This window comes from Podarcis cretensis (genome assembly GCF_951804945.1).
Source record: "Podarcis cretensis genome assembly, chromosome: 1".
Lineage (NCBI taxonomy): Eukaryota > Metazoa > Chordata > Lepidosauria > Squamata > Lacertidae > Podarcis > Podarcis cretensis.
Window position 1 is genome coordinate 138,717,041 of NC_137170.1, and position 25,822 is coordinate 138,742,862.

The 25,822-nt window shown below is 42.9% G+C and overlaps 1 protein-coding gene across 6 annotated transcripts in view; it reads left to right on the forward strand.

Annotated features, from left to right (window-relative positions):
* The first annotated feature begins 2,064 nt into the window (after positions 1–2,064).
* The window catches only part of IKZF2 (IKAROS family zinc finger 2), a 112,124-nt gene continuing 88,366 nt past the window's right edge, over positions 2,065–25,822 (forward strand). For 2 of the 6 annotated variants that reach the window (XM_079979778.1, XM_079979780.1), the window contains exons 1-3: positions 3,438–3,632; positions 5,111–5,159; positions 5,687–5,791. In XM_079979778.1, coding sequence (XP_079835904.1) covers positions 3,630–3,632; positions 5,111–5,159; positions 5,687–5,791 — 157 coding nt within the window. In that variant the 5' untranslated portion in view covers positions 3,438–3,629. The other 4 variants (XM_079979775.1, XM_079979779.1, XM_079979776.1 and 1 more) reach the window with 3 other exon arrangements.

Sequence of the window (25,822 nt, forward strand, 5' to 3'; positions counted from 1 at the left end):
TTTTGACTTCAGAAGGACATCCTTCTAAATAAGAATATTTAGGATTGTAGCTTTGGCATCAGTCCTCGAGGAAGGCCTCTACAGTTTTCTTTTTCTAGACCTGTGTCCAAGGTAAGTTTTGTGATGGCCTATCACAAAATGCAGGTGGCGCTGTGGGTTAAACCACAGAGCCTAGGACTTGTCGATCGGAAGGTCAGCGGTTCAAATCCCCGTGATGGGGTGAGCTCCCATTGCTGTGTCCCTGCTCCTGCCAACCTAGCAGTTCGAAAGCACGTCAAAGTGCAAGTAGATAAATAGGTACCGCTCCAGTGGGAAGGTAAACAGCATTTCCGTGCTCTGCTCTGGTTCGCCAGAAGCAGCTCAGTCATGCTGGCCACATGATCCGGACAAACGCCGGCTCCCTTGGCCAATAAAGCGAGATGAGCATCGCAACCCCAGAGTCGTCCGTGACTGGACCTAATGGTCAGGGGTCCCTTTACCACCCAATTACAGTTATTTTAGCTGATCCAAATCCTGAGTTGGGGGATCAATAGTTCTGAAGTAACATAATTTGTTTTAAAATGATTTACATGTCATAGGACGTACAAACTTAGAAGATGTTGCTCCTACACATGGATCTTCTCCTTGCTCTGCTAAGTTAGGCTGAGGCACTGACCGACCCAGGAGCACACAGTGAGCGTCCTGGCATTTGAGTGGGGATTTGAATCCTGGTCTCCCAGCTCATAGTTCAACACTCTCTAGTGTACTGTTGATTGTGTATTTTTAAAAATTCACTTTAATGTTTCTTGTCAGCTGCCTTGGAAGGACTTGTAAACAGGATATAATTGTAATGAATAATAATAAATAAGAAGAGGCATAATCTCCTAAGTAAGATAAATGGAAGAAAGCTTTTTAAACTGGTGCTTGCCCTCTGCAATTTTTAAAAATACTTGGATTAATAGTATTTTTCAATAAAGAACTGGAGGCCAAATTAATCTAACAAATTAAAATTGATTAATCTAACCAATATACTCAATTAAATGTTTTAGGCCTAATGAGAATTCCTGTTTCCCAGCAAAGGCAGCTGCTGAAATCCTATGCACATTTCCCCAGGAGTAAGCCCAATTTAACACAAAGGGGCTGATTTCTGAGGAGACACGCTCTGACGACTGATGCACAGCAACTACAAATGCACCCATTTTTCCCATTTTTTTGCCAGTTACCACTTGAACAGCAGAAGTACTAAAAGGAGGGTGCCTCTGAGATTGAGCAGCGTAGTGCAGTGGTTGGAGCGCTGGACTAGGAAGCTGGGAGACCAGGGCTTGAATGCCTGCTCTGCTGTGAAACTCACTGGGCTCCCTTGCCAGTCACTGCCTTTCAGCCCAGCCTACCTCTCAGGGTTGTTGTGGGGATTAAATGAGGAGGTGAAAAACTATGTACACCAACTTGAACTCCTTGGAGGAAAAGGTGGGATATAAATGCATAAAATAAAAAAATTAAAATATCATGAGATGCTTTCAAGCTTTTAAAAAGCCCAAGGTCTTTGCTGGGTTTTCCATGCAACACACACACACAACCAACAAATCCGCACGCAATTTGCTTCTTTTTCTTTCTTTGTTTACTGCCTAGAATCAGCTGGAGGAGTTGGGGGGAACCTTGCTCAAAAATAGGAGGCACCTGTCTCCGTAGCCCTGCTAAGCAGGAAGGAAGCCAAAGACCCGCCAACTTTTATCCCGGCGCTGCTCTTGCTTTCCTCCTGGAGGGAGGGCGGGGTGGGGAAGAAGAAGGGCGAGCGAGAGATGGAGGCCGCCCTCTTCCCGGCGCGCCTGGGCGAGGAGGCTCGGGGATGTGCCCGGCACCTCGGGGCGCCCGAGAGGCAGCCTGGCCCAGGCGCAGCAGCGGAGCACTTGTCCTGCAATCGATTGCCGAGTCTGCTGAGCGGCTCCGCGGAGGGAGCGCCCGCCCGCCCGCCCGCTCGCTCCCTCCGTCTCCTCCCTCGCCGGCGCCGGGCGAGAGCTGTGCGCCGCGAGGATGTGCGCGCCTGTGCGCGCCTGAGTGCCCGGGATCGGTTTCTCGGGGTTTGACCAGCTGTCCCAGGCTAACCCTGCTCTCTGAAGATGGAGGAAGTAAAAAAAACAACCATGCAGGATTACCCTTAGCTACAGATCCACTGCCTTAGTTTCCATAACCAACTGCGGCGCGCAAACATACGAGCGTTACGCGCAGCAGGAGAGGAGGAAAGAAAAGGAGGGAGGGAGGGAGGGAGGGGGGCTTAAAGAAGCTCATTAACAAAACAAACAAACCAGGGTGATGGAACTGATTTGCAACATGCTCTGCTGCTGAGGTAAACCTTTGCTGGGGGTGCTTATTTTGGTTGGAAGGGGGGGGGCAAGAGCAGCTCTGCAAAATCTGTGTGCAAAACGCGAGCTCTGTCTTCTGTGCATCTTGTGTGTGTTTGTGTGTGTCTGTGTTTGGCAAAGGCGAGGGGGAGAGGGCCGGAAAGGGGAGGAAGGTCGGTCAGAGCAACGCGTAATAATGGAGCATCTCCGGAGCCCCGGGAGTCAAATGACTTGTTGCTGTTTTTACCCGCTCCCCCCCCCGCAAATATTTATAATGGTGCAGGAAGGCGAAGAGGACTGTATGATGATGATTTTTCAAAACATTCTTCTTCAGTGTAGATCGAGCGATTCAAGAGACCAAAAAGGCATTACCTATTAAAGCATAAGTCAGTTTTTTTTTTTTTAAAAAAGCAAGGAATCTGCTTTCTTGGGTGCTCAATTGATTAGTCAGCCCTCTCTCCCCCCCCGCCCTCATTCTTTGAAACTGACAGGGGCTTGTCACCCTTTGCAACTGTCTCCCATGCAAGATGCATGCAAGGAAACCCACGATTAAAGATTTCTCTGAACGCAAACGCAGGGTTTTTATGACATGGCACACATTGCATTTGAAAACGCAGGGCTTAAATTACTTTGACAGGTTCTGCTATGGACCCGGGAAGGAGGACAGAGAGAGAGATGAAATTAAGATCTCTATTTCGCCCAGGGCCAAAAAACAGTTCTTGTGAAGCTGGCCTTGGTTTCTTGCTGCTTGGTTCCCTTTCCCTTTTAAAACTCCCTGATCCACGCCTTCCAAGCACCCCCTTTCTTTTCCTCCAAGATTCCCCCCCCCCCCCCCCGATTCTTAAGGAACCGGTGGATCAAGTTTTCTCTCGTCTAGTTAATCGCATTGCTTGTCGCTTTGGCTGACCTCCTCTCTCTCTCTCTCTCTCTCTCTCCTTTTTGTTCTTCATCTTTCCTGAAAGTACGTGCCATTCCAACAAGACCATCCTGGCGAAGGGGGAGGAAAAAAGGTGGGTGGGGAGGACAGAGAGGGAGAGAGAGACGCTCCTTTCTCCTTCCTTGTGCTTTGTTTCCCCACCGATCCATTTGCTCTGAATGTGACCTACCTGTAAGTTTTCTTCCTCTTCCCTTGAACTCTGGAGGCGGGGAGGCGAGAGGGAGGGGGAAGAAGAAGAAGAGGAGGAGGAGAAGGGGCTGGATTATTTCAAAACGCTTCCCCATCTTGCCTATACCTCCAGTGCACCATAATCCCCTCTGTCTCTTCGCTCTTGGCAGGGAGGAGGGGTTAGAAGCTGCCACCAGAAGCCAGAAATGGTGAACAAACTTTTATTTTAATCATAGAACTTTTTCTCTCTCTCCTCCCCCACCCTGTATATTTCCTTTCCTTTCTTCCCATCTCATTGCCTGGGATAGTATCTCACCACCCCACCAAAAGCTTGTTGTTTTCAGACAACTCCCCCCCCCCTTGTTACCGAGTGTGTTACCTGCAGGAAAGGGAAGATAAGGTAATTTTGAAGAGGCAGGAGGGCACGGCTCTTCTGCTCAAGCATTTAGAGCTCGTGTGTTATATTTATTATCATTATGATTAAACCCATGTAGGCAAGCATCAGTTGGATGGCAGCTTCGCCTGTTGAAATGTAAGAGTTATGTATACTGAGTGTCTTAGGAATTTGATCTGCAGTTTGCAGAGTGGGGGAAGAAGGCAGAGAAAAGTGTATATCTTATTTATTTATTTAAAAAAAAGAGGGGGATGAGGTGAAGGGAAGTGGTTTAGGAGACAAGAAATGAAGCTGCCTGTTTTCCAGTAAGTAATGGAGAAATTCCAGGAGCTGGGTCTAAATATACTTGGCAATCAATACAGAAATGGCTCATTGTGAATAATTTAACTGCTTGGTGTAGCAAGAGTTTTGAAACTAAAGGCAAAAGGGAGCTGGGGACTGAGAGGAAAAATTGAAACTCTTCTTTTGCCATTATTTCCACACACCCCTTCATTTTAAAGTTTCCTCTTAAAATGATATGGTGATGATGACCAACCTTTTCATTTCATTTTATTTTTAATCAAGTCTTGAGCTAGTGGGAGTCATCTAATACAGTGACTTAGGTTTCTGGAAAGTAATAGCTTGTTCTCTGCTAGTAAAGTGCTTCAAGAAACTTTTTGAGATTACTACAGTATAGAGCATGTGGTCTGAAAGTATTTTGGAAGGGGCTCCAGGGTTGGCTAGAATAGATAAGTTAGAATGAACTGGGCCCTGGGTAAAAATAGTTGCTGCAACTCTGCTTTTAAAAAGTATGGACTCACCTACTTGTCCTGAAGCCGAGGACACCACGGAACAACTGCGGTGCAGGAAACCTTGTGGTGCCGGCATCCCACAAGACGTTCAGCTCAGAATCCCAAAGTTCTCACTTGGCAGTTAAGCGCCCTGAGTTCAGTCAGACTTACTAGCAAGTACACTGTGGACTGAAGAATAGGAGGCTGTTTACTGATAAAGCATTGGCATCTTCGTTGAAATACACCCGACACAAACAGGGAAACGGTGGTTCAGGTGTGTGTCTGTTTCCCTCCCACTTTCTTTCTTCTGCACAGGGTTGTTTCTGGTATTTAAAGTTTTCTACCTGCCTCAACACTTGGATGCCTGCAGGAAGATCCTAGGCAGAGACACTTGTGCTGCTCAAACACTGATTAAATTGATAACAGCAGCAGCAGGAGAAAATGGGCAAATGGCTTAGGAGCCCAGATGTTTAATAACTGACAGAGCGAGGGCAACTTTGACAGTGTACTTTTTGCCTTGCAGCACTGCACTTTGACTATGGAAGCAGAGGCTACTGATGGATACATGCCATGTAAGTATTGCTTTTATTTTCTTTCGTGCCTTTTGCTGCTTAGGGACCACAATGTTCTTTGTCTTCTTATTGAATTCATTGTTTTAAGACAGCATGGGTTGAGTGACTCTTAATACTAAATACAGTATTGGGCACTTCAGTGTAACTGCATATATGCTTTGGATCTGTGCATTGAAGGGAAACAGGGTGGACTGTAACTTTTTCATGTTTGTACTCCATATGTTTTTAATGCTTCCCTGTGGGATGACATATTCTGCTTTTAAAGTTATACATACTATGCAAAGTCAAGTAACTGACTATGACATGAAAAGGGGTGTGCGTACAGAGTGATATCTGTCCCAGAGCAGCAGCTAATATATTTTGCCGCAGAAAATGACCCTTCCTAAGCTGTGGAAGAATCTAATCAGGCTGGGAACTGAGCTTTCAAATATAATCTCCCCTCCTCTTCTCAAGCACATGTTCTTACTTGAACACAAATGTCAATTTTCCTCTGTGAAGCTGATAGAAGGTTTTCTTCTATGGAATAGGTGACAATGAACTTTCGCCCGAAAGGGATCACTCCAATATGGCAATTGACCTCACCTCAAGCACACCCAATGGGCAGCATACCTCACCAAGTCACATGACAAGCAGTAAGTCACCTTTCATACAGCTTTTGCCTAGCAGGTTTATCAATCTTGTTCGATCTACGTAGTTTGCAAATGCAAGAAGAGAGGACAGGACAGATTTGTTGTAGTTCATGCTAATGTCTTGTCTAAATCTGAGCTTGATTGCCAGTCTCGGTTATCCCGGGGTGGGAGGGGCTAGTACTTTTCTGAACCAGGTAGGAAAAACCGAGGCTTTGCTAGTTTCTTTTGTGATCGAAACAGTATTTAGGCATGATTCCAAAGCAAAGGCAAAATGAAGACAAAGAGCCAAGAATATTCTAAAGCTATATTCAGTGAGCTGAATGACTGAAGGCTTGACAAACCCCCAACCCTATTCTCTGTGGCTGTTCTGTCTTCCTCTCACTGCCTCTGAATTGGTATTATTTGTAATAGCTTTCTAATTGTTGAACCACTTTAAACTTTTTAACTTAGACTCTTGCTTCATACACACTATGCCTTTAAAGCACATTGGAAGCACATTTCCCTCTGCCCTCAAAGAATTCTGGGCACTGTAGTTTATTAAGAGCTGCTGGGAATTGTAATTCTCTGAGGGGTAAACAGCAGTGCCCATAATTCTTTGAGGGAAATAATGTGTTTCAAGACTGCTTTAAGTTTGCGAACACTCCATACCTTTAGAGTATTAAATATCCACTGGATGTAATTGCATGAGATAATTTTATTTTTTTAAGGATTGTGGGTTACTTTTGATGTTGATTGGAATGTCTTAATGGACCTCTAAAACTGAGAAACTTGAATTTACAACTTTGTTTTCCATCTGCCCACTCTTACTGTGCATTTGCTTGGGGATTCCTGCAAAGTGGATTTTTATTTTTTGCAAATAATGCTCTGCTAGGAAGGTGAAGCTTTAAGAATGAACTTGTTGCAGTAATAAAGTATGATCTTCATATCACCCCTGGCTGAGAGGAAGGTGTTACACTCAGGCTTTTCTCCTGTCCTCCGGGAGGTTATGAGTAAAACACAGGTTTTATGAGCCTTTTAAATTGAGAGTTACTATGAAATATCCAATTATTATATATACGTTGCAAAAGAATACGATTGCTAGTACTCTGAACTGAACTTTATATGGTAGCTTCTCATAATTCAGACATTTAGACATTTCCAAACCTGTGGAATTGGAGTTCAGATATGCATTTTATTGAGCTATGAAACTTTACTGCTCACTTCCTTCATTTTTTTTCTTTCTTTTTTATCAATGATGAGAAAGAAAACTCCTGTTTTATTATGTCAACAGGAATGCTTGCCCAAATTAGGCTGCAGTTCAGTGAACGCTTACTTGGGAGTAAGCTTCACTGAACTCAGTGAGACTAGCTTCTGAGTAGGCATGCAGAAGAGAAGAGTACACTTTTAATTGTTGGGTGAAAATGAACATATTGAAATCGGGCAGTTGCTCTTTCATAGAATGTTATCATCTAAATTCAACTGTTACCCTGTGCTACCCTGTTAACTCAAACCAGCAAGTACAATGCATAATTTTGTCTAGATTTAAAATAGATGGCTGTTCCAGGATGGTGGATGGCGGGGGCGGGGGGATAGATCTTTGTGCCTCTGACTTGGCCTGTGAATACAGACCCAATTCTGTTGCCAAGCAGCAGGGCTTTTGCCTGAATACAGAGGACTTGGGGTTTGAACCTCAAAGCAGTTTATTCTGAGACCTTCACTAGAATCTTCCACTGATCCCAGGTGCCCCAGCCACCTGCACCAGGGATCCCGTTGACAGTGTGGAACATGCAGAGGGTGCTGTGTGCACAGCAGCACCACAGATCTTTTGAATTCCCACGTCTGCATTTTCACTACCATTGGCACCAGGGGCTCAGTTTATGCGGCAGGGGAAAGGCCAAGGGGATGGAGTTCAGGAGGAGCCATTGAAGTGGAGCATACCTGAGTTGTTGCCTCCTGTGATCAGGAGATACAAAGGGCCACCAGTTTCTAAAGCTCTGAGCATTTGTAACTTCTTCAGGTTTATCAACAGCAATTTGTATCCATGGATTGGTGTTCTGATGAAAGAAGCATATTTGTGTGTGTGTGAGTGTGTATTGGTGTGTGTCTATGTGCACACGTGCACAGTACAGCAGTTCTCTGTGGGAGTGGATAGCCCCAAAATGTGAGGGCAGGGCTTCCTATGTGGTTTTAATTAAATCTCCTGTCATTTATTTTATGAAAAATCTTTAGATGAGGTGCTTGGTACATTGAAATACATTTTGAGTCAAGTTTTTAAGCAGCGGTGACAGAACAGTTCCTGTATATTTTGCAAAAAAAAAAAAATTTGTTTGAACCTATGGACTTTGTTACTTATTTTTGGTAGGACCTATGAACAGAAGAGCTTCCTTGTTGTGAGATTGTTGATCCATCTAGATCTGTCTTGTCTTCTGGCAACAGCTCTCCACATCCTCTGGCCAGGGGGTTTTCCAGCACTGTTACCTGGAGGGTGTTGGGAATTGAACTGGGCCCTCACACCTGCAGGACACGTGCTCTATTCCTGTTCAGTAGAAATGTAATTGCAACCAAGTTGTGACTGGGGTTCTCTGCAGGGTTTACTGTAGGTACTTTCTTTCTCCCATTGTTTTTTTTTTATAATATTTATTAAATTTTAGTTTAACAATAAAATACATAGATAATAACACAATCTTTTCCAATATCCACATTTCATATTCATCTTTGGACTTCCTCACAACCCTTGTTCCTGCCTTCTAAACTCATAAATTTTGCCAGCAAATTATTAACTTGGTTTAATTCATATAATATAATTTTCCAATATTAATATCTCAAATTTTGGGATTTAACATACTCTTATTGAAACTTAATCATAAAATGTTACTTATCCAATATTTATCTTTTCGTCTTCCAATTAAATTTAAATTTGTATTCTTTATACCTAGTTTGTTGAAGCCATGTTTTTGCTAATCTTACATCTTTCTTAACATTCATACAATTTACAATGTTTTTGTAGATAGTCCTTAAATTTCTTCCAGTCTTCCTCCACCTTTCTTTCTCCCATTGTTATTTCAATAGATCTTCTGCATTTTCTTTGGAGAAGATGCCCTGGATAGCTCAGCTGGTTAGAGTGTGGTGCTGATAACACCAAGGTTGCAGTTCGATCCCCATGTGGGACAGCTGCATATTCCTGCATAGCAGGGGGTTGGACTAGATGCTCCTCAGAGCCCCTTCCAGCTCTACAATTCTGTGAATGTATGTTAAAGCCAGCTAGGTGGCAGGGCTTGCGTATGCCTGTCAGATCCCTAAAAATCTGTTCCATCTGAAGCAAGGTCTCCACAGAAACCTCCAGAGAGTCCCTTCAACTGGCTTCTTTGCTGCTGCTATTTTTGTTTTCTCAACTTCATATTTAGAAATGAATTGTTTGAAATTCTATCCTACTTTCTCCCAAAATATGTTTAAAACAAAATATAATGACTTGTAAAACTATCAAGACACTAGAAGACAGGATGCTTGCTGAATACATTCTGATGCATGATACATTGATACGACGATATGTGGTTTTCAACATTTGATATATATCCAGCTAAACATCACAATATATCGATTTATCACGATGTCTGAAATAAGGATGGAGCTATGTGGAGGCACTGGCTGCCTTCATGGTTTTTCTTGCACCATGATTTTTGCATAACACACACACACACACACACACACACCTCATCATCAGGCCAAAAATTATGAAACTGAGATCATGATATGGACTTCAAACTGGTTTTGGGTTCTATATATGTATATTTGCCCAGCCCTAGTTTCTGGAATCTGGACCTAGGCAACAGGCAATAGTGGTGGGGTTAAAACTTTCTCAGACATTCATATTTGGCTCATTAGGCTCACCTGGTATGGATGGGCTTATGGATTTGGGCTGTTTCCTATGCAGCATTTCATGCACCTGAAGGCAACAGAAACTTCTTTGTGCTTGTTGCATTTTTGACCTGTCTTGGCAACTTAGTCCTGTGCTGAAAGGCTGTCTCATGCTGGTATGTTGCATTAATACAAGAGTTGCCAAACATTTTGGATTGAATGGTTGGGGTGGATTTGAATTTTGAGAGAGTTCTGGGGGCACCAGTCACAAAACGGCTGCCATGGTGGGGGTGTTGGCATAACAGCCATGATGAAGCTTGGCCCATGATCATATTTCCATATGAGAAAAGTTCTAACCTTTTGAATTTCTGCCTAGAAAATAAGTGCATCAAGGAGAGGGGAATACAGCAACTCTTGAGGAATCCAGAGATTCCTATTGGCTGGTGTCCAAACGAATCACTCATCCATCACCCCGGGAGCAGCCTGGCTTGCCCATTTCACAGAAATCACTTAGGAAGGTTCCTGCACATTTTCTTTCTAGGAGGGCTGGAGTCTTCCTTTGGAGGAAAAATGAAAGTTCAGAGTCTGGGAGCCCTACTTGGGGTCCCGCACTAATGTCTGTGGGACTGATCGCTTAACTTTTTAACTTTAATAGAAGATTAAATGCTATATAGAGCTGTTTTTCCTTATCTAATGCCCACCCCCACCCCGAAATCAACAGTATTGATTCTGTTACTCTTCTGGGACTTGTTCCTCCAAAGAATAATAGAAGCTTTTCCACTGTGGCTTTCCTGAACAAATCAATTTAGGACTACACCCCTTGCCTCAGTCTGGCTGTATCTGTATCCAGTTGAAACAAGGAAGAAGCCCATAACAGGCAATTTTCTTGGCTTTTTGTGTACCGTAAACAGTGTGTGTACCAGACAGGAGAGAGAAACAACTGCTTTTGAAACAAGCCACTCTCACCCAACTCTAGTAAAATTACATGCTTGGGAGAGAGGGTTTTTTCCCTTCATATTTATTAGCCTGTGGCAATTCCAGGTGAGTAAGACTTGGCTAAACTACTAATGATTTCAGGTTTGCTTCCAAAAGGTTGCAGGTCAAATATTTTTGGCACATGTTGCGTAGATGTCAGTTTCATCTTTTCATTACCACATCTATAATTACATATAGCATACATAGATTATAGATGAAGCCAAGAGAGCAGTGATACTTGCAGCATGAGATTGTGTTTGCTAACTAACAATATTATATATACTGTGCAATATGTGTCTCCGAGAGAGAAAGAGAAAAATACTGTGTATTCTTTGGTGGATGATCAATTTGAATACCATCTTGAAAGTTTTATAAGTGAGTGCTGAGAAACAAATTTAGTGAATAGGCACTTTTATCCAGCTTCAAGCCCTCTTGGCAGTGTGAGCCACTGTGATGTTGCAAAAGGGTTTTGGGGCACATTCCCTGCTTCCGAGGGGAACCAGCCATGCTCATACATGAAGATTTGGCACTCTCCTGTTGGCATGGCAGGTGTCCTAGGCAGCTGCCTACCCTGCCTCTGTAACTGACCAGGGATGATGAGAATTGTAGGCTCAAAACATCTGGAGGGCCGAGTTTGCCTATGCCTGCCCTAGACCCATACTGCTATCCCAAAAGTATGCCTTTTGCCCTGTACCCAAGGTGAAGGGCTGGTGAGACTGTTGCTCACCCATGTGATTTATCTATTTAAGAGAATTCTAGGCTGCCTTTTTAAACTTTTATTATTAAGATGTAGAAAGGACAACGGCAGTAGTAAGTTGCAATACAATAACTCTGAATGTACTTAAGGGGGAAAATACACCAGTCACTGGAATGGTGAGAATAAAGCAGCGAGGAAGTCGTAAGGCAATGAACGAAACGGAGGGACGTTGTCTTGTTAATCCGGGTCGGGTGTAGCAGGGCATGGTTTGGGCCGACCAGACAAACAAAGTCATATGTCATTGGTTGCCAAATGAAGTCATACTTCACAGAGATAAGTGGCTTCATATGTTGCTTGTCCATAGCCTTTAAGTGGCAGCAAATTCCATTAGTTTAGCAGTTCCCTTCAGAACCTTAAGATGATGGGTCAATTTTTCAGAAGCGACTAGGAACAAAGCTTCCCAGCTGTTCATGGTAACAACAGAAACATGCTTCTATCCCTGTGTTACTGTCAGTCTAGTTGCAACTAAAAGGAAAAATACCAAAGGTAATTTTGCAGAGGGAGGTTGGTGTTAATTCCTGATAAAATTGTGAGAAGAAACAATTTGGGGTCTAGGATCAGTGAATGCTGATTCCAATTCCCTTCAGAATTTGTGCCCAGAAAGTAGCCACAAGGAGACTGCCTTTTAAAGTAACTTCAGGAAGTGGGTGTAAGGCTGTAACACACTCCAAGTAAAGGGAGTAGGCATTATTAAAACTCTGAATGGTAGTAGTCCCTCGCTTTCTGCCATTCATGCATCCATTAAGACTGCCAGTGGTGCACTGTAGAAGATTCACCATATTGACTGAGCTGCTGTGCAATGCTGGTGTAACAGGAGGGCACTGTTTGTGTGATGCTTGTGTCCTGTGCCCACCACACCCCACTCCCCGCCCCAGTTGCACCAATAAGCTATTTTTTATTTGGGGTGATTTTGGATGCTTTTGTTTATATTCTGTGTGCTTAGTGTATGCAGCAAGCTTATGCTCTTTCAGCTTCCAAAGAGAGAAATACAAGTCACAAGTATATAGTCACTTGTCCTATTTTCCTCAGAAAGAAATCACAAATGTTGTTAACATACTTAAAATAATTTTTTACTGATAATTACTTTTAAGACACATAAAGTTTATTTTTGACAGACTATATCTTAATTCACTCTCACCAAGTAGCAGTGATGTTATCTCTGTGGTATCCAATATGGTACTTTACACGCAAATCCACAGATAGATGTACATGTCTGGAACATCACCCTTGGAAGCAACTCAACTGGCAGGATGGTGGAGAGGAGGGTTGTGACACAGTGGCAGGTATTCCTGAATGAGACTGATCCACTGCAATCTGTGTTCCGATCAGGTTTTGGAACTGAATTAGCCATGGGCGCCTTGGGAGAGAGACGGGGGAGTGTGACCCTGTTACTTCTGCTCAGTCGCTCTGTGGCTCTCAATACCATGGTCTGCTTTTGGACGGACTCTGTGAGATGGATGTCAGAGGCACTGGGTTGCAGTGGCTTTATTCCGTTTTGGCAACTGCAGCCTTGGTTTAAGGAGCCATTTGGTGCCTAGCTCGTATATCTGAGTTTCTAACACTGCTGTTGAGAGTGGACAGTAGGAGGTTTGGAGCAATGTTTCTTAAGCTTAGAGAAGATTGTTCACCCTCCCTCATGTTGTAAATGATGACTGTATTTTATTATGGGAAAGAATGTTTTCCCAGGTCAGATTAGTTTGTGACTAGAGTAGCTTGTGACTTGTCTTGGTGATTTTGGGTCAGTTGGTGCTCTTTGCTTTGCTGTAGCAGTTATCAGATGACCAGTTCCCCTTTTGGTCCTTGGCCTAGTTCTCACTGAGGGGGCTGAGCCTGGATCTGGGCTGAACCACTTCAAACTGCAGGTGGAGAGTCACATGACTGAATGGTCCTCCACATCAAAATCCCCAGTGCATAGAAAACTTCGTGCCCCTTAACATACTATTTTCCCATGTGCAGGGAATGTTTTGGAATGGAAGAGAGTGTAGTCATGTGAGCTTCCACCTGTCATCTAAAGTGGTACAGTCCGGACACAAGCTCTCTGCTTCAGTGGCCTCAACTAATGCCATTTCATCTGTTTTCATCTGGGGTCCTGCCTTTTTGGAACATGTTGGCTTTAAAAAGACTTCATCCATTCCAACTTTGGAAAAATAATTAAATATCTAAATCTTTTCCCGGCCATTGGCTAACTGCACAATAATATAACAAAGCTGTTTTTATTTGGTGTGTACTGTGGGTCTTAAGAGCCATGATCCATTTTTTTCCAATCTATTGCCCATCTTTCCTATTTTATTTGTCACTTTGTTTAATATTGACAACTTTAATTGGTTGTAAATGTCTGTTTGCAAACTTTAATTAGTTATAAGCTATGTTTGCATGTGTACTATGAATCCTCTATTTTATTGCAAAACATATTGGATAATGTTGATTGAAATGCCAGGGTACTGTTAGATTTTGTATGAACTATAAAATATCTATAATGGAATAAGTATTTTGCAAGGTTGTTCTGATCAATTTGGACAAAATCTATCTATCTATCTATATAGATATATCTATATATCAAAATGTTTTTTTCTAGAACTGAGCTGAAGTGTTCAGTTCTGATTTCTGAAAAAAAATAATGGCAAGGAAAGCAAAGGAGTGGGGGTTGGAGGACGGAAGACTGAAAAACCCCAAAACCGTTGGAGGGTGGGTGGGGGAAGATGTAGCTTAAGTCTATGTGGTGGCAGTGGTTTTAAAATTTTGTTCTTCAAATCTAGAAGCTCTGTCAGCCCTTGAAGCAGCAAAACTGCAACCTGCAGCCCAGCTGACTTGCCATTTTCCTTGTTCTTCTATCAGTGACACAACATGAGGCTGTAGCATCATCCCAGTGACATTCTTTAATGGGGAAACAGAAATGATAGCACAGTGCAACTGCCACACTTCATTCACATGTAAGCCTGAGCCAAATCATAGCTTTGCTCCTGGTAGCTGGAGCTTTGGTGGAAGGAAGCGGCTGTGATTTTTGCTCCTGGTGCCAGGGTGCTTGCTCATTGATGCTAAACCATAGTTTCGCTCACCCACACCTGCAGAATACACAGGGCCCTGACTCCAGCTCTGCAGGTAGCCTTCACGTCCACAGGGGAAAGGCACTTGCAATAACTGAGAACCATCATCAGGCAACACCTCTGGCAGAACTGCAGTGGTGCCTCCAATCTAAATGGTTGAAACTCAGAATAATGCTGTTCCAGGGGAAAAATCATTGCAATTTAACAGTAGTTTGAAGTTTCCAGTGCAGGGTTTTGAAAACAGAGAAGAGGAAATACTTGGTAGGGCGGGGGGAGGATGAAGAACTGAGAATTAAAGTGCCATTCTGGACCACCATCTATCTACTTTCTAACTTCTGAGAGCCAGCAGGTTGTTTTACAGATGTTACATTGCTGTGTCTGGTGGCTTTCTCCATATGGCAAAAGACATGCAGTGGCTCTCCACTGTTGATTTCCTTTATGCTACTTGTTTGTGGGTGTTTTGCAGGAGTGTGGCGAAAGTGACCTTATTTTGCATTGTGAGTCCCTGTGCTGGAACTGCTTGCCTTTTGGAGTCAGCCGGCACATGGAGCGTTTTGGAGAAGCTTCTGTGTGGTTGCTGTAATCTGGCCATTGGCTACCAACTTTCATGAGATAATCCTTACATGCTTTCTGGCAATTCTCCTGCAGAAACAAAGAATAAAGGTTTGGGGCTCCCTCTGCTTTTTTAAAAAAATAAAAATGCTGAAATTTAACATTTCTTTAAACTGAGCTAGGCCGTGGTCCAAAACAGCACAGTAGCAACTGGTAGCAGGTCTCCAAGGTCTCAGTCCTTCCCAGCTGTGGCACCTGAGATCCTGCAACTGGAGTGTGGGCTTTTTGCATGCAAAGCCACCTTAGGGCTCTACCTCTGAGCTCTGGGCCTTCCCTGCCGAAGGGAATAGGTTCCATTCTTGGGTAGTGATCCTGCCAGTATGCAAAGTATACAGAGCCCTCGGAAGACTTCTATACGTGCCAGTTACGTAGTGGTTAGACCACTCTGCTCTCTTGCTGAAGGTTACAATGAGGGTGGAGTTGAATCATTGGTTAATCTGCGGCAGAACTATTATATTCACATTAATGGCTTTTTGGGGAAGATTGCTTTGTAATAAAGCACAACCTGTCACACCCTCTCCTCCCGCATGTGTGCATAACAGTCATCCTGTCAGTTTCTCCCACACCCTCTTCAATCACCTGGAGGAATACCAGGTAGCTTGCTTTTTAAACAGCTTCCTTTGGCACCTTAGGCAGCCATGTTTGTTTCTCACACACCTGCCCTGAGACCAGAAGTGAGCTATGCTATGGGGGGGGGGGGAGTGCCTGAAGCAAAGAAATATAGCAAGGGTGGGGGCATTATTTGGCCCTCCTCGCCTGCAGGCACAGTGTTGTTGTGAAATGTAGCCTCTTCATTGTCTCAGTGTGTGAATAAACAGACATCAACCACCTCAAGCTTGGACTTCTTCCCAATGGGTGGCTCCTAGCTCTACCCAGTCAGTACTCTAAGCGATAAGTGAATTTTCTCCAATATTTGGAGGCTTGCCCTTTAAAAATGTACAAATACTGTCCACACCAGTGGCGATGTGGCACACATTCACTATAACCCTTGTGGTTGGTGCCATTTCAGTACCTTGTTTATTTTTGGCACTCAGATGTTCTGTGATATGTGTGTGCAGGAGAGAGACCTCTAACATTTCCTCCTCTTTTCCAGCCTGTAAGACTTTGGTGCTTGCAAGAAACCTGCATGCTGTTGATTTTTACAAAATGGCTTTCTAAATTCATTTCCTGCCACCCCCACTGGTCTCTAAAGGGCAAGGCATCTCATTTAGTTAACATACAGTTATCTGCAACTGCTTTCCTTGGAGGATCCTTACACCAGACATGACTCATCCAATTGGCATATGACATGATTCCACTTAATTTGCATACTGTAATTGTACAGCATTGTTGTAAAACTTGTTTGAGACTATTTCTTCCCTCACACCATGAGTTTGTCAAATTTCATTACTGGGTGTAATGCTTGTTAAATACAGCTTACTAGTAATAGATGTGAAATTATATAGTATGCGCGCACGCGCACGCGCACACACACACACCAATAAATGCTTGCCTCCTTCTCACTAGGGCATGCTTTCAGGTTCTCCCATTGGGCATGCAGTCCTGATTACAGTGGGAAATCTAGTAACAATATTAAAACAGTTTTTTTTCTTCTCAAAAAAAGAGTTTTTATTGAACTATTTTCATGGATGACAAAACTACATACTTCAGGTTAAGAACAATTTTAGGTTAAGTATGGACCTTCGGAACGAATTAAGTACGTAACCTGAGGTACCACTGTATAGTATCTCTGTTTTCAGTTCATAGAGTTTTCTACAGGTCAGTTACATCTGGTGTGAGACATTAACACAGTTTTTCTTCTTAGCGCTATATCTTTGTTAGTCTCACCACCTGCCCTGCTATATCCTGTCTTCATGTAAAGAAAGGAGGAAAGGCCTCTTAAACCATGCTGCAAACATGACTTGCTCTGTGGATAACTGTACTTCTGTTCAAAACAAAATAAAAGAAAAAAAATTCCTTCCAGTAGCACCTTAAAGACCAACTAAGTTAGTTCTAGGTATGAGCTTTCGTGTGCATGCACACTTCTTCAGATACACGGAAACAGAAGTCACCAGACCCTTCTATATAGTGAGAAGGTGGGGAGGGGTATTACTCACTATATATTACCCTTCTGAGTAATACCCCTCCCCACCTTCTCACTATATAGAAGGGTCTGGTGACTTCTGTTTCCGTGTATCTGAAGAAGTGTGCATGCACACGAAAGCTCATACCTAGAACTAACTTAGTTGGTCTTTAAGGTGCTACTGGAAGGAATTTTTTTTCTTTTATTTTGTTTTGACTATGGCAGACCAACACGGCTACCTATCTGTAACTGTACTTCTGTTCGTTAAACATGAACTTAAAACTCCTAAGCTCATGGGAGTGGTGTTGGCCCTAGGATTTCACTGGGGGCCAGCGGAGTTCAGGCACAGTACTCTTAAGTGAGATCTAACCTGGAAGAACATGAAAACAGAATTCACGTGGACTGGCTCTGTTCTTATTGCATGCTCTATGCAAGGCAGAAATACTGATGCCTCGACCTGTCTTGAACCTTGCCTTCCTCTGGAGTCAGCACTGCCAGGAAGTGAGGTCTCATTGAAATCCATAGGGTTACTTCTGAGTAGACATGCATATGATTGCACTGCACAACTGTAGTTAACTGCATTTAATAAGGGTTTGCATCCTAGTAAGTATGCTATGCTTGGGATTGCAGCCTGTCTCATTTAAAATATCAAAAATATTGGACTTCTGAGTAGACATAACTAGAATTGGGCTATAAATCTACTTCTACATAGCGGTTGTCCATCAAATCCCTGGAAAAGGGGCAAGGCGGAGCCTCCATAAAGGTAAAGGTAAAGGTAAAGGTACCCCTGCCCGTATGGGCCAGTCTTGACAGACTCTGGGGTTGTGCGCCCATCTCACTCAAGAGGCCAGGGGCCAGCGCTGTCCGGAGACACTTCCGGGTCACGTGGCCAGCGTGACATCGCTGCTCTGGCGAGCCAGAGCCGCACACGGAAACGCCGTTTACCTTCCCGCTGGTAAGCGGTCCCTATTTATCTACTTGCACCCGGAGGTGCTTTCGAACTGCTAGGTTGGCAGGCGCTGGGACCGAGCAGCGGGAGCGCACCCCGCCGCAGGGATTCGAACCGCCGACCTTTCGATCGGCAAGCCCTAGGCGCTGAGGCTTTAACCCACAGCGCCACCTGTGCTTGAATGATATTGTGAGATGCTCTCAGCTTCAAATTATTAAAAAATGAAAAGAAAAAAAGATAAAGTGCCAACAAAATGGGGTGAACAAGTATCAAAGTGATAGTAAAAGGTAGAGGGTAAAGGGACCCCTGACCGTTAAGTCCAGTCATGGATGACTCTGGGGTTGCGCATTCATCTCGCTTTACTGGCCGAGGGAGCCGATGTTTGTCCGCAGACAGCTTCCGGGTCATGTGGCCAGCATGACTAAGCCGCTTCTGGCGAACCAGAGCAGCACACAGAAACGCCGTTTACCTTCCCGCCAGAGCGGTACCTATTTATCTACTTGCACTTTGACGTGCTTTCGAACTGCTAGGTTGGCAGGAGCAGGGACTGAGCAACGGGAGCTTACCCTGTTGCGGGGATTCGTATATTGATCTTCTGATCGGCAAGCGTTAATGTGCTCCAGTTGGGTGCCCATGCCTAACTTTCACAGCTAATTTTCACAGTGCATGTACAACTATACAGATGCAATGTTTGAAATGGAAAGGATGGAATGTTCCCAGTGGGAAAAACCTTATGGTCTGGTTCCTCCAGTAGAAGTGCTACACTGAGAATGTCCCTCCAACCGAAGGGCTACCTAAGAAAGATACTCAGACCTCTGCAACAATCTTCCATTTATTGGGGTGGGGGGTGGAGATATGATAAGACATAGTTGCAAAAATAAAAATTATAGTGCAGTTGTGAAAGATGTCTTTAGGAGGGGTGTTCACCAACCACAAGATTCCATTTAGATTCAGATCCAGCGCTTTGTGAAACAACTTGCCTCAGTGCAAGGTCCTTCGTAGGTTGCTCTATTTGACTCATCTGCCCAAATTTCCTCTCCCCGCCTTCACTACTGGGAAATCAAAAGACGTCTATAACTGTTTTCCTTTCAACAGAAATTGGCAAATTTGCAATCATGGTGGTTAAAACCTGCCAAATTACTGGCAAATATGGTCTGGGCTTTTTTACTGGACCTTTTTAAATTCTGGTTTTTTATTTTAAAAAGGAAAAGTCTCTAAATTTATTGTTTGGGGGCAGAACTGAATAAAATTTGCAGACATTCTGATAGCATGAATCCTGACAAATTTAAAATGGGCATCTGCAATGGTTTTCCAACAAGGGCAGCTATTATATTTGCTGGAATCTGCTCAGTTTTCCCCCTTTCTGTATGGAAAGTCAAAAAATGACTATAACTCCCCCTTGCACACCTTTGCTTGAAGTGGATAAAATTGCATACATGCTAGCCCTTGCAAAGTAGATGACTCTTGCCAAATTACAGACAAATAGGTACAAGAGCTTTTGTGCTGGGCACCTATAATAAGTCATCTTTTCCAAAATGAAACAGTCTCTAACTTTTTAAATCACAGCTGTCAGCCATAATGGAGCCCTTTCACTGACCTCTCTCCATTTTGGCATCTTCCTTAAGCTTAGAGCAGACACGTGTTTTGCTGTTGCAAAATTCTTCCCACGCCCAGGTGCTCCTCCCCTCTCCCGATCCTGGTGTTTTCCTTAAGTTAGAGACGCAAGTTTGATTTTGCAAACTTCTAGTACTTTTCCCTGCAACATCCTGGCTTTAAAGCATAAGCTTAGAGACATAATTTCATGTACAGTGGTACTTCGGGATACTGACTCGCTAACCCAGAAATAGTACCTCAGGTTAAGAACTTTACCTCAGGATGAGAACAGAAATTGCATGCTGGCGGTGCGGCGGCAGCGGGAGACCCCATTTGCTAAAGTGGTGCTTCAGGTTAAGAACAGTTTCAGGTTAAGTTAAGAATGGACCTCCTGAACGAATTAAGTTCGTAACCAGAGGTACCACTGTATATTTCTCTGCAGGCCAGGTCAGGTTGGGATCTTGGATAAGGACTATGATACTGGCTCAGGACCAAGTTAGTGGTCCTGCAGTTGACGTAGAAAAATACAAGTTGTCTCAGCAATACCTTGGGGAATCTGCCAGAGCTTTATAGCCTGGGCTAAGATAATCTAGATAGATGAGTGCTGCATCTGGCTCGTAAAAGGGTTTCAACCTGTTGGGAAGGCTCCTTACACTGTTCCAGATCTCCCAATGAATCTGTGATCCGGTTGTTGGAGTCTGGTAGCCGAGTAGTCCCTCTAGGGTTCAGGGGATGGAATATGAGCTCTGGTGCCATCAGATTGACACTGAAAGGCTGGAGATTGGATCTATCTTATCCTTGGGGCTATTGCTGTTGAATTGACCTGGTTTATACTTTTCAGGCTGAAACATAGACCAGAGCACATTTATCCTTTAGTTTTTGCACTTCTCTGAATTTTGTGATTCAGTTCTCTGCTCAAAAGCACTAGAATGCGTATTTTAGGTAACAATGCATACAAAATATGTACTTTGTAAAAATAAAATGAATAACATAATTTTTTGTGCATTAAAAAACCACAGGCTGATGTGGAACAATATGGAACAGATGTATGAATGAACATGTGTGAAACTAATTAAATATCTGCACTGCCTTTCTGTCCACATGAGCCCAGTGCCTCAAAAAAACCCAAGCAGTAAAACAATACAACTAAAATAAAATTTACAAACATTTTTAAAACAGTAAGAACAATTGAAAACATGTGTTCAGAACATGTATAGAAATATGTGTACAGAAATTTCTGTATAGTTGTTAGAAGATAGCTGGTCCTTGGCTACGGGCTCAGAATCCAAGAGACAGGGTGTTAAGGAAGCATCAGTAGGGAAGAAAGAGAAAAGCAAGGTTGGAATAGCTGCTCCATTACTGGCCAATGGAAAGAGCCTGGGGAGGGCCTCCCTCCGCCATGGTGGTCTTTCTGGGAGGCAAGGAGTGCAGTCTTATGGTGGGCCTTGGTCTCCTGGACACTAGCTGAAGCCCTAAACTTTGATTTGAAGTTGGGTCACCTGATATCCTCGTGACATCAGGGGATTGGCAGGAGGGCATGCTGCCCCCTGTCAAAGTGGCCCATGAGGTCACTTCGTTTCTGTTGAAATTTTTAATCTGAAAAACCCAAGCAATATGATCTTTCCTGTGGAGGACACAAACTTACTAGTAAATATATATATATATTTAAAGCACCATATGATGTTTATGTTTCTGCACATATTGGATTTTTCTCTCAGTGTCATGTGTCTGTTTTCATCTGGATTTAACTTTGTTTTGTAACTGAAGATATATTTAGGAATATGCAAGTAGTTGCTGCAGAATGGCTTGATGGTCACAAAATAGAACTTTGGATGGGTGTAGAACAAAGCAGAACTTCTTCATGAGGCCCTCCGTGATCACAGTGCTTTCTCCTTATATGCGTCTCATTTCCCACATTTCTTCTGCTATTACTGCATCAAGACTGTCAGTTTCTGCAAAAGTTTTAATGCTGACATAAATTTGTAATCAGTCATGCACTGAGCAATTTTAAAATATACATTTTTATATTTTGTGTATTGGTTGTATAATTTATGATGCATGTGGTATCTGGGTTGCAGGGCATGTATGTTCATCCCAGTTGTGATTAGTCTGGTGTCGGGGCGTTTACATCAGATTTCCTCAGTACACCTTTGATAAGGAAGACGGCCTGCTGTGGAGATTGCCTAACTGGAATACTAATGTCAACACTGATAAATATCTACTGAACAGAATTTGTGTGGGAGTAATAATTCAGTAATAAAATAGGTCAAATTAATTTTACTGCTTAAGGGGATCTCTTACAATAACTATTTTGTAACGCTATCTTTGACAGCTTGCTCGGTGTTACAGAGTAGGTAGAGCTGGGATAATGTGATATATTTCCAGCTGTAAATGAGCTGTTATAGCAAAGTGCCTATTGGTTGATGGTTCAAATAATGTCTTTCTGCTTTTTGTAGGGTCCCAGGGGCTCTTGGTACTTTATTTCCTGCCATTTTGTAAGGAGACACAAGATATAGAAAGTCAAGTCAAGTAAAAAGTTACTGAATAATGCTGAGAATTTGAGAAAATGAGCAGTGCAGTCAACTAACAGCACAATCTAGAACATGTCCACTCAGAAATAAGTCCCACTGAGTAGAGTGAGCTGAGGTATGTCTGTCAGAGTTAGGCAATTTCTCTCCTGGTTGAGTAACAACAGGGAAGACTCACACACTGGGGATCAGCGGAAAGAGTTTCCAGACTGACTTGAGCCTCAGCATTGCTTTTTTTTTGAAATTAAGCACTGCCTGGTCTATATTCTCTCTTGGAAGTCACTACTAACCTACTTGTTTGGATCCATCATGTGCTAATCTTTAACATTTTGAGTGATTACTTGCACATATTCTGCAGTGGTAAAAGAAGTAAAACAGTGAGGATAACTATTATCCTTCCTCCATTGTGCTTTAAACTTCTTCAGCATCTAATTATCTCTTTCCTGTGGACTTCTTGTTTCTGAGGCACTTAGACTTTTTTATTATTCATTCTTCTCTTCCAGTTCCTTCTCCATCTGACTTGAATAGAATTTAACTTGCTAGAATTTCTGGCTCTTCCTATTTCCCCTTTTGTTGTGGAAAATTTCTTCCTTTTAAAAGTTCCCCACGCCTAGCCTTCTGCCATGGGGCAAGACTTGTGAATTTTTGCATTATTCCCATGGGATTTACAGAAGTATGTTTTGACCATGAAGTTACATTTAGAGTTAGGGATTGTCAAGAATGTGCTATTAGAAAAAATGACTTTTGTCACACACAAAAAGCAAGCAGAAGCCACAGGTGACCTTCTGTGTGGAAAGTGAAGGTGATGTTCTGCAACCAAACCCCCCTGATTGCAGAGGCAAACTTGCAGTTTTCACATAATTGTACTTAGGAGCGTAAAGACCACTTGTATAAGTCAAGTTCATGAGAAAGCAAAGAAATAAAGCATACAAATTGTTCCAGTGCATAGTTTAGTTACTGAAGATATTTTGAACCTGCTCTTCATTGTTTTCTGATTCCAGGGCAGGTTACAACTTAAATCATGACATCAAAATGCAGATAAAGTACATCATAAAGATTTCATTTCTTTACAAACCCAACCCAAAAGGGGTGTTCAGCCCCTTTCCAGCAGAAGAAGGATGAGTAGAGATCAGAGCAGTCTTATATTTCCAAGGTCTGCTCCCTCATGATTGTTCAACTATATCCCAGTGACTTCATTCTCCACTCCCCTTAGGGAATCGAAGGGAGTGTCCTTCAGGTAAGGGAGGTTGGGGTGACAGAGCAAATTTACCATTGCTAAAGGTGAAGCGCCAATGTCTCAATGTCACAATGGCCAATCACATATAGTTATGTACTGATGTCATTAAAGGGAATGAAGCTCATGAGAATTCGGTCACAGGTGCCTGTATTGGGATCAGATATTCTCAGAAAATGTAAGTGCTTTTTAACCATCCTTGAAAAATTAACAAAAGGAGCTCCCGTTGATTGTAGCATTTTGCAAAACTGCCTCCTGTCTTGAATTTGATTCTGCACTAGTCAGGAAAGATACCTTTTTTTACATCTGAATCTTGAACTATACAATTGAACCTTGAGGGTTTTTGTTGTTGTTAATTTGAAACTGTAATCCTTGGGCCTTAGTATGTAATAAGGACCATTAATTGTAAATGTTCTGATGATGAAGATAAACAGTCCCCACCCTGCAGCATCCACAAAAGGGGCCTTTCCTGAGGTTTTGCAGAACAAAAGCATAATAATTTATTCAGTTAAAAACTAGGTAGTGAATGGAATTTAAATGTATAGCCCTATTGATTCAGGTGAAGGCATCTAATCTCAACATCATCTTCTCTGGACCTAAAGGGAAGCACACTTTGGTCCTATCCAAAGCTAGGGGCTTTTGTTATCTCTCTCTCTCTGTGTGTGTTGTTACAGTCTATTGTAAAGCTACCTTGGGGATCATTTGATTGAAAAATGGAATATTAATCATCTAAACGTTGTTTCCCACACTTGCCTGCCATATATTTCTTGAAAGCCCACAAGGAGAGCAAGGCTAGAACTCAAAAGTGTTTTGCCCACCAGAAATTGGAATTCAGAGATAGAATACCTCTGAATCTGGAGGTTTCATTTAGTTACCATGTATTCACCATGAATTTGTCTATTCTCAGAACAGAACAATCAGAGCAAGTGGCCATCACCATTGTGTGTGAGAGAAAATTCCAAAAGTTAATTATGCATAGTGTGACAAACTAATTTCTTTTTCTGTCTTGAATCTCCTCCTGGTTAATTTCATTGGCTAAGCACGACTCAGTTCTGTATTATGAGAAAAGAAGAAAAGTGCCTTTTTCTCACCTGACATAATTGGTTGACACCCCTAATTTTAATGGTTAAATGCCCTTTAAATGCCTTGATTGTATAGACCATAATTAAAATGTGTTAACTGTTATCATACATGTGTTACATTTTTCTGTGCTTGCTGTCCTATATGAGAACAGTTGAGGTGAGTGAAGATACTGGAAACCAGAGTTAAAGCCTGGCTGTAACTTTTGTTCTTATTTTTTAAGCAAAAAAACCTAGAAGCAGCTCTTGCGGCGGGTATCACTAGATGGCAAAGACATGCTTGCCCTATTTAATGGGTAATTATGAGTTCACATAATCACCTTTCTAAAATTTTCAACCGGATACCTTCCTTATGCAACCTTCTTGCAAAGATATGTGTTTCAGCTTTTTACCTATAATAATAGCATATATTTTAAATGTGTTGCTGTAATGTGGTTGGGACAGGAGAAATAGAAACACAGCCATTTCCCGGCAGATAGTAATAAGATTTCCCCCCCTTCCCTCAGGATGCTCAGTGCGCTGAGAGAGGTTTGTAATTATTATCCCAAGATTGATGCTTTTGGCGGGAGTGTAAATTTTGTCCAGTAGTAATCCATTAAGAAATCAATAATCACACTACCCTGAAATGCAGTTTGTTTTCCTGCTTGTGTATGAACACCAAGGGTCCCCCCCCTTTCTTCTAAGTCAGTGTCTTGGACTTTGTCAGAGAAGTGATGAATACAGGAATGGTCAGCTGAACTTAACCTATTTGGTTTCTAGTTTTCAGCCTTGTATTTCTGCAGCGATTGTTCTAGAAGAGGGATGAAGAACTTGTAGACTTCCTGTTGTGCTGGATCACAACCCTCACCATTCCAGACCACTGACCATGGTGGCTGGGGCTAAGGGGAGTTGGACTCACCCAACTTCGGAGGGGCCATGGATTCCCCAGCTCTGAGAGACTGGGATTGCAAGTTCTCCCTCCACTTGGGCTTCTCTCGAATTGCACCCACCCCTTCCTACTCCTTGATTTGCCGCCTTGATGTCCTGCTCTAGCACAGCAAATCCCACCAGGGTTCGCAGTGTTGTTGTTGTTTAGTCGTTTAGTCGTGTCTGCCTCTTCGTGACCCCCTGGACCAGAGCACGCCAGGCTCTCCTGTCTTCCACTGCCTCCCACAGTTTGGTCAAACTCATGCTGGTGGCTTCGAGAACACTATCCCACCATCTTGTCCTCTGTCGTCTCCCCCCCCCCCCTTCTTGTGTCCTCCATCTTTCCCAACATCAGGGTCTTTTCCAGGGAGTCTTCTCTTCTCAGGGTTCACAGTAGCCAAGAATAATTACTGGTGCTACTGTAATTCATCAGAGATCTATTGATCAATGCAGTGTGATGA